This window comes from Osmerus eperlanus, chromosome 22, assembly GCF_963692335.1.
Source record: "Osmerus eperlanus chromosome 22, fOsmEpe2.1, whole genome shotgun sequence".
NCBI classification, from domain to species: Eukaryota; Metazoa; Chordata; class Actinopteri; order Osmeriformes; family Osmeridae; genus Osmerus; species Osmerus eperlanus.
Window position 1 is genome coordinate 3,060,313 of NC_085039.1, and position 9,912 is coordinate 3,070,224.

Sequence of the window (9,912 nt, forward strand, 5' to 3'; positions counted from 1 at the left end):
CACAGGTAAGTTCGTGAGCATGTTTGTTGCAATAAATTGAAAAACGTTTAAACTGTTAAATTAACAATTTTATCCATATAGTTTGCTGATTTCTGGATGTTATTGTTCTGTCCCTGATGTTAACGTATATTTGATGAAAGCTGCGATGAATTCCTTTTAAAACTGCATCAGAGTTTTATGTTGACATTTGTTAGCGAATATTAGCTAACGTTACCTAGAGCAATTTATGTTTGCAGACTTTTATGGTTTCTTTTTGTGATTTTCCTTAAGACACATCAGTGTCTTAACCCTCGTGCTGCCTTCGGGTCACATGACCCAAAGGTTCATAACGAACCATCGTTGTGTTTACCCGATTTTACCCAATACAAAAACAAATTAAAATAATTTTCTTTTAACCTTTGCAATGTGGGGGGTCTGAGACAGCCCAACGGTTAAAAGAATATGCTTCACTTTGTCTTTGTATGCGGTAAATCTGTCGCAATACGAAGGTGGGTCACAATGACTGATGGGTCAGAATGACCCGAAGATAACACAAGGGTTAAAAAAAAGACCACACCGCAGGTGACAAAATGCACGGTGTGCTGTACTGACCATCATTGTGCCCCAACCGTCGTGGTTGTGCCTAACCGTCGTGGTTGTGCCTAACCTTGCTCTGACCTTAACCTCTCTCCTCTGCTATGACTCCTGGCCTTTAACTAATCCTAACCTCAACCGTCGTTGTGATGTAGTCCAGCTAAAAAAAAACATGTACACCAAAGTAGGAAGGAGAAATAGCGGACCAGACGCAAGCTTTTATTTTGAAAAGTAGAAGCAAGAGACGGGAGGGCATGAGACGGGAGGGCATGAGACGGGAGGGCATGAGACGGGAGGGCATGAGACGGGAGGGCATGAGACGGGAGGGCATGAGACGGGAGGCTGTAGGCTGCAGCCATATACTCTTGCTAGGGGCCCATTGCTAGCTTAATACGTTTCAAATATCACATCAACATACCTTACTTAGCAAATAACTCTAGCTAGCTAGAGACTAGCTGTTAGTCGGCATTAGAAGGGAAGCTTACGAAAAAAAAGCCAGAAAACGAATAGCAGTCTAGCCTATTGCTAACGCCTGTCTAGATTATCTATTGAAAGAACTGAGAGGCAGGTGCTCTTGCGTTAGCAAGATGACTAGTTTACATAGCTACAGTAGGTAGGTGTTTTCGGTATCTAGCTGTTCTTGCATTCCCAATTCAGCATTAATAAAAAGCAGATGAGATAAAGCTAGCTAGTCTAGCTAACATTGACATTTGCTCATTGCTTAATTGGTGATTTAGAAGACCGTACTGTTCAAACTAGTTAAGAACATTTAATGTAGCGAACGAGCAAGCTTGTTTGGAGACACGTTAGCATGCTAGCATAGCTAGCCTAGAATAACGTATTTCTTATAAACACCGCCCTCGAATAAACGCCGCACCAAAAATTAACATTGTGTAATAATCGATGTGTAATAATCATTGTGTAATAATCGAAGCGTTTAATCAAAGAATTACGGTCATCAATACATCAACAAACAAATTAACCACAACTTACCATTTATTTTAACTGTATCAAAGAATAAACACGGGTAATACAGGAATGTAGAAATCTCACAACTTGGCCCCAAATTAATTAAATGTAAGAGATTGTCTAGTTAAAATTGCATGTAATCAAGTTTAAAAGTTTAAGGTTTGTTTGTTTTGATGTAGTCTCAACGTATGCTGAATGTAAAATGGAGGACCCTTTCCCAGATCCCAACATTTTGACTATTTTTGACACAATTGAGACTTCTTCGACAAGTGCGACAAAATCTAACTGTTACAATAAAACACTCTATAGCGTGCAGGCTGACTACCTCTGCCAAGATCCCAACATCGCATTTTGGTGCGTCCCAGTCTTTTACAGAAGGTAAACTATCTCGTAGTGGGCTGCTGGGGCTTGGGATATAGCTTGCCATTCACGTCAGATAAGGAGCAAAACAGCTCTTTGTTGAACGCAGTTTGGGAATTTGCACACCAATTCCTCTGTCTGTGACTGAACACCCAGTAGAATGTGAGCCAGCATTGCTGAGCTCCACTCTCAGGGCAGAGAGATCATAGGTGGAGCTCTCCCCGTAGTCATCACAAGAGACTTTTACCCAGTACTTTCTCCTGACCCTAAACATCTATACAACCTGACAAATAGACACAATCTACTCTTATTAATGGCAAACTCACATGAGAACATACTTACTAGTATCCAATGACTAGTTCTATTGATTAGTGAGAGTTCTGTTGATTAGTGAATAACATAAGTACACAGGAAATCAAATTTTCCTCCACACACACCCTAGTCCCTTGTACGGAATTAAACAAAATGTTAATCTGTATGCCTGATGTGTCTGATTGTATATGTGTGCGTCTTCCCCTTAGATTTTCTGTCTGCAATGTACCGGCCATTTTGATTTCCTGTTTTGGCTCCTTCTCGTCCCTTTTGACATGTGCCCGCATGGGTGAGCGGTGAACATACAGTTACAGACCGTTTTGTATAAAAAAAATTCTTCAGTCGAAGTTGAGACGATTCTTCCATCACTACCTGGTGTCTAAGCATTTAAAAAAAAGAAAACATAACTCAGACTACCCCGGAATTACAGTTCCACCTGTAATTTATTATGGCCAATCAAAACCCACATCCTCAATATTTCAGAGCAAATCTGTCAATCCTGCAGTAAGGGTGTAACAATACACTCATCTTACAATTCGATACTTATTACAATACTGGTTTCACAATACAATACGTATCACAATATATATATATATATTTTTTTTTACTGCAATTCAATTAAGAGATGTATTTGTTCATTCAACTTAGTTTAACTCAGTTCAAGCTATTTCTGTGAATGCACACAGGTGCAGAGTTGGTTGCATTCTGGTAGCTTAACCAATAGAATAAAACAGACGTCATATTGTAAAAAATATTGCCATAACTACAATACATATTGTAACATTTTTGCATTGCGATATATTGTGCCACAATATATTGTTACACCCCTACCCTGCAGTAAATACACTTAAAAAGGTTTGAATTTAAGAAACCTACACAAAAAGATTCGGTTAGAAAAGCGTCTGGGGCAGAGTAGAAAGCAACAGTCTGACATGGAAGTTTGCAAAGTCATTTGCTAATTTTTATTTGAAAATTGCATTGCCATTCACCCAATAAATCTCATCTAAGGCACTGCTGAACATGTTGGTTCATTGGGGACATTTACTACTTTTTTTGCATAATTCAAGAACCTCGTAGGAAATGTGTATTTCTTCTTAAACCAGGCAGATATGAACAAATGATTTCTGATTCATCTTTACAAATTATGTTCAAAACCATAAGAAATACTTTCTTTAATGAAAAGCTTTCCTGACGACTAAGAAACAAAATTCTAAGCAGCGCACACATTAAGTGTATATGCTGCTCATCACACAAACTTGTATTGCAATGATAAATGTAACGCCACATTCTTGCTAAAAGGTACTTTTAATGTAGCCTTCCTTGAAGGCGGGTACTCTGTTGAAGTTTAAAACTATTGGATCTGCCCAGAGCTACTCTGGATCTGCCATAACCAATCGCTAGTCTTAGCCAACTCCTTCACCACTACTGTAACGGAGCTAGCTGCCGTAGCTGGAAAATCAAACTTTTCCCGAACCCCGTGGGAGGAGGGCCACAACATCATGGCCACCAACAAAACTCAGCAAAGATTGTTCTTGCTCCGGCTTTAACTTCTGGATAGTCGGCAGCGTTACAACGGACCAAATGGCTTCTTTCTCCGCCGACATTACTGAACTACAACTCAAACTAGCGCACAACATCAACGTCATCGTTTTCAGCCACTCCCTCTGTTCGCTGATTGGACCACCAAAAATGTTTCTGGCAAAAACCGACTAATATACAGACAATACATCTTGACATGCACCGCTATGGTGGGACTACTTCCTACATAAATTCATCCTGATCTTCAATTGACAGATGATTGTCAGTACAGCCCAATAGTTTTCGAAGCTTCCAGAAATGCTCTTAAATGATGACCCATTTAAAACAGTTTTCAGAAAAATGTTCTCCTAAATGTTTGAAGAGTAATTTAAAAACTTCCAAAGAATCCAATTTTCATAGAAAAAGCAGGACCATCCATCTCTCAATTTGAAAAGCGATATTTCCTTCTGAAAAGGAATAAATTGGACTAGGCTTTTTTGTATGACATGGCATTTACTCTCGTTACTAATCAGAATTTATTGGTAAAATTATGAAAATAGGTTTAATTATAAAAAAAAGAAAAGAAAACTCAAGATTTTCCCAATTACAGAAAATACACAATTAATCAATTTTTCCTCTTCCGAAACATTTTTTTTTTTTACATTATAGCAGCAACTACAGTTCTTTAGAACAAAATTTCAAGAATAATCTTCAAAAGTCCAATTAAAATAGTCCAGAAAATTGACTCCTCCTCCTCAAAGTCTTCATCTGGTGCTTGGCGGTATTTCTGTGGCCTTATTCTGTCCTCTGATGTGTAAAAGCTTTTATCAAAATGATCTTTGGGAGCAGTCTGATCATAAAACACACGCATCTCAAACTCACTCTCCTGGTGGGATGGGTGTCCATAGATTCCAATCCCAACTGGCCTTATAAAGTCCCTGGGTACCACAACTGCATCTTTACCGCATGTCACCGACTGCAGTTTGTAAGTGTCAAAACTTGGTCGCAGGGTCTTGTCGGACACATATAGGTCAGCGTCTCCTTTCAGGCTACGCAAAAGCAGAATGATCCTACCATCGTGGTTAAGACGCAAGTAGCTGTAGTTACCGGCCCCTATGTGGCCCTGGACCACATGCAGCAGCAGCCATTCCTCAGAGACAGCATCTTCCTCTGAAGGATGCAGGAATCCCCTGGCCTGGGACAGGAAGACAGCAACTGCCAGGAGACAGCTGGACAACACCATGGTGGAGATGTTCAATCACCGACAGGTTATCACCATTATTCTAGCATTTGTTGATAACCTGGAGAACAGTATAAAAGGGACATTTGAAATATGAGATATTTAATTAGATATAAAAAGGTAAAAACTAGCTTAGCTTATATCCCCTATTTCTTAACTATCAGCAACGGTAATTAATGCCGATTATTGCTGCTAGTTTTATTTTGGTTGTTAAGGAACACTGCTAGGGTGGGACCTATATAAGAAACAACTAGGACATAACACCTTTACAGCTGTGGCCTACATTTACAGACAGTGGCAACACCGATTGTACTTCCACTTGGAACCGGGTTGTAAACTAATTTGTTCAGAATTTCCCCCTCCCTGTCTGAATGAATTGCAGCCAGGATATTCAGCCAGGTGGCACATGAGAGTATACTGAACAAGATTGGTTAGCATGTCATTGATCAGGATTGAATAATCACAGTCATACAATACATGTTGCAATGAGATTTCCAGAACAGAATAAATACGATCCGTAATAGGTTTGAACACATTGCATAGGTTTTCCATCTGCATTGAATGCCCAAACAAATTCCAAAGCTATCACTGCTCACTATGTTGAAACCCATTAAAGATTATATTAACTCCTACCTCAATGTTTTGTGATTTAAAAAACGACTCAAATTATATTTTCATTATGAATTTTCATAGTGGAAGAGGGAAGATTAACAGGGAAGGGAATATTAATAATAATGTATTCCTTTGGCAGATGCTTTTATCCAAAACAACATACTGAGTTGGATTTGAACCTGTGACCTCTTGCTCTGCAGTCATATACAGATTTATACAACAGTTAGTTGCGATTTGATTGGACAAGAGGTTGTTGTCATCAGTGTTGATATTTGCCGACAACAGCAATGGGACTTTTAAGTATACGTCTACGACTCTGCTTACATGAATGACAGTTATCTATTTATACTATATCTATAATATGTCTACCTATTTATAAAGTACCTAGTACTAGTCACATTTGTGCACCTGGGCATACGTAAATCGCCTGATCACTGTAGTCCTGATTTCCTACCGCTCAACACATTTATTTATTTTTTGATTTATCTCACGTGGACCGGACTGGGTTTTAGCCCGCGGGCTGTCCCAGTCCGGCCCGCGTGAAATAAATCAAAAATTAAAAATAAATCAATGTGTTGAGCGGTAGGAAATCAGGACGACAGTGGACTAACGCGGACATAATAAGAACTTGACTGATTCAGTGGGCGCGGGCTGATGGTTTGCTAGTTGAACTGCATACCCTGATCATCACCTGTCAGCTGTCCTTCGTATATCCACCTCAGACATTCAGCCAGATTTCGATGCACTTGTTCAAGCCCACTGGATTTCTCTCACAGAACAAAATGAACTGAAAAAACGTATTGCTTTTTGTATAAAGTTGATCAATTGCATATATTTTTAACATACTGCAAAACAACTTTTCAGTGTTTGTGAAGATTAACTAGTTACAAATAAAATGAAACACTGTTGTTGTTGTTTTTACTGTTAATTACTTCTATAGTCTTTTCCTATTTGACCTACATCAAAATCTAAAATATTTATATAAAAATATTTACAGAATATCCTTATTCTTCTGATAACCAGTAGCAGCTAATCAGAATATATACTTTACTGCTTTTTACAATGGGAGAAAATGAATAGTGAGCAGAATTAAGTTCAAGTTATCGTTGATGCGGCCCTCCAACACACTTAAGGTTTCTCATGTGGCCCCTTGAAAAAATGTATTGCCCACCCCTGTATTAACCTATGGAGTGATCAAAAGAAAGGACGTGGGGGAAGTTTTTCATGCTCAATATCCAAAGCTTACCACCTCATCTGTGAAACATGGTGGAGGTAGTGTTATCACATGGGCATGTACTGCTGCCACTGGAACTAGATCACTTGTCCTCATTGATGTGACTGCTGACGATTGGAGGGGATGTAACCTGGTAGTGTATGAAAAAATGTAATCTCTTCAAATCCAATAAAATGCATTAAATCATTAGACAGCATGTTATGAGACAACACTTTACACCACCTTACAACTCTGACACATTTTCAACTGCTCAATGACTGCTCAAATGACACATCAGGTATCATGTGTACAATTTATTTTAATTTGCCAGAGAGGTACTAGATACCATTTATTTTTCTATTCATCGTCATTTTTCCTATTGAATCATAAATGGTATATTGCAATTGATTATACTTATGTTGCATATATTTTGGGATTAAAGGCAGGGTAGGCAAGTTGCGTGAAGCTAGCTATTTTAGCTTCTTTTTGACACGATTCAAACCAAAATATCCCACCTTCTCCCTTCAAAGCCACTCCCACAAAACTATAGGAGTATTGAATGGATTGCATGATGTTGATTTATATCATTTAAGCATGATACAATAAGATAGTCATGTATCATTTGAGCATTTGTTTTGCATTTGAAACTTAGATTGAATAGTGTGAATAGTGCATACCATTGAGCACACAAGGCCAGTGATGTTTCCCTGCGGCAGTTAGTAAAGCAGTCAGAGCATCACTCACTTGTTCAACGTTCATAAAGTTATTTGATGAAACATGTAGGCCTAGCTAGTAAGGGGCCATCCAAAAGTAACAAATAAAAACAATAGTGTTTTTGTGGGGACACTGCCAAAACTGGTGACCTGAGCCAGCTATGAGGGTCGTGCGGTTAAGGAATCGGGCTAGTAATCTGAAGGTTGCTAGTTCGATTCCCGGCCGTGTCAATTGACGTTGTGTCCTTGGGCAAGGCACTTCACCCTACTTGCCTCAGGGGGAATGTCCCTGTACTTACTGTAAGTCGCTCTGGATAAGAGCGTCTGCTAAATAACTAAATGTAAATGTATATGGACAGTGCCAATAACATACCATAGGAAAAACTGTTTTACATTCCCTTCATGTGTTAGGACTTAATATGCATGCCAATGAAGCTTTAACACTACTCTATACTGTAGATTTATATGTTATTTATGTTCATGGTAGTCTATGCAACTATAACAGTGCAATTCCCCTCACGGATCAATCAGTCTATTATACTCCAGTGAGTTGGCCGATGACTGTAAATTCCACAATATTTGTTGAGCAGCTCAAATGAGTTAGGGTGTTGTGTGGCTGTAGTAAGATTTTTTTTAGTCAAATATAGTCGGCTTGAATTAGTGTCATACGGATAGTTTCGATTGACGACAAGCTTTAAAAAGGATGTCAGCCGCAATCCTTTATTCCTTTATCCTGATTCAAAACAGATTGGGTTGAAAACAAACTACTAACTTGGCTAAAGCTAGTGCTAACTAGCGCGATCTGCTCTGGCGATTAGACCTCCTGATGCAAAATAGTTCGGGTGGAAAACAAACTTGCAACCTCAGCTAAGTTTTTAGAATTTGACCCGTTACTGTATATCTCAGCGTTGTATGTAAATAATTTGGACAGTGAGGATTAACGGGGAGGTTTGTAAATCGAAACTTTCACGCGTAGGGCCCTAGCTACTAGCCTAGGACTACAGGAGCACGTTGGCACTATACTATTATAGTAGGCTAAACTAGTTCTGCTGTCAATAGTTTTGACACCAGTTATCTAGCTCACATGCATGAAAAGTATGCAGGATTTGCATATCATTCACATACATGGTTATGGTTACGTATGCCTACCAGCACATTTGAATGAGCCTAGACGAGTCATCAGACTGCTAGCTCTAGCTCTATCGGTAGTACGGTAAAGACCACCTAAAAAAGCTTGGCACGCTTGCTGGCATTTGAATAAGGGTTTAAAAGATTAGCTAACGTGGTGGATTCTGATCTAAACTTGATCTAAACTTCAGATAGTTTTTTATCTTACCGTAAATAACTGCGTACTTTGAGTTATTTATACTCAATTGCGTGAACACAATACAAAATAGTTAAACAGCCTACTGTTTTTTTCAGTGTGCGCCGGACCAGGAAGTGTCTTCTTCTTCGGTTTAATGGCGGGTGACAACCATAGGCTGTGTCTGAAACCGCTAACTCGTTCACTCATTCACTATCTCCTATGTAGTGAAGGGCAGTGAGTGCACTATATTTCAGCAGTGAGTGAACGAAATGAGTGAGCTATTTCAGACGCTGACGTAAATTTCCTGCGCCACTCGGGAGCGGTCACAGACATGTTGGCTGTTTATCAATCCACGGCTGTGTCTGAAATCGCCCAGTCGTTCACTCATTCACTATCTCCTATAAAGTGAAAGGCAGTGAGTGCACTATATTTCAGCAGTGAGTGAACGAAATGAGTGAGCAATTTCAGACGCTGATGTAAATTCCCTGCTTCAGAGAGCACTCGGGTGTATGGAAGGCCCAGTGGTCAAGTATTAAGACGCCCCCGTGTGTCGACCACATGTAATTACCACCGACTTTGAACTAGTGATGGCAAGTTCGGATCATTTTACTGATTCGGTTCTTTGAATCTCGTTCAGCAAAATGAACAAATCTTTTTTCGAGTCATTCGTTCATTTCAACTGGGAGGGGGGGGGGGGGGTTGCTCAACATTTTATAGCCAATTCCCTGGCCTAAATACATCCACTGCAAACACGTATCATATTCTCATGTTAGTGCATGTAAACCAGCAGATACTATTTTAAAAGAAATTCCTGCATTAAAATAATGTATCATGACAGTTTGTATGATTTGAAATGGTCATTTATTATCACACTAGCATTTAATTATCACAGAAAACAATTACGCTGCACTGAACTATAAGTAAAGTACAAAAAAAGTGAAAATAACAAAACCTGTAATTATTACTTGTGAACGAATATCATTCACGTCTTACTAAACCTAGTTACGCGAAAGTGAACGAGGTAAACAAATCCTTTCTGTTTCCTCTTCTGAGCTATGCAGGTCACGTGAAAAATTATCCAAAGATCCGTATCCTA

General features: G+C 39.2%; 1 protein-coding gene across 6 annotated transcripts; it reads right to left on the reverse strand.

Annotated features, from left to right (window-relative positions):
- Positions 1-2,638: 2,638 nt before the first annotated feature.
- c22h6orf120 (chromosome 22 C6orf120 homolog) lies at positions 2,639-9,101 on the reverse strand. 6 transcript variants are annotated; one of them, XM_062448232.1, is made up of 3 exons: positions 8,921-9,101; positions 6,834-6,948; positions 2,639-5,033 (listed from the first exon to the last, which is right to left on the reverse strand). In XM_062448232.1, exon 3 carries the CDS (start codon positions 4,973-4,975, stop codon positions 4,418-4,420), a length of 558 nt encoding a protein of 185 aa, XP_062304216.1. In that variant the 5' UTR covers positions 4,976-5,033; positions 6,834-6,948; positions 8,921-9,101; the 3' UTR covers positions 2,639-4,417. The 6 variants fall into 6 exon arrangements, with proteins under 6 accessions (XP_062304216.1, XP_062304217.1, XP_062304212.1 ...); XM_062448233.1 differs by having other exon boundaries at positions 8,847-9,101; XM_062448228.1 differs by having other exon boundaries at positions 6,831-6,948; positions 8,921-9,100.
- Positions 9,102-9,912: the final 811 nt, after the last annotated feature.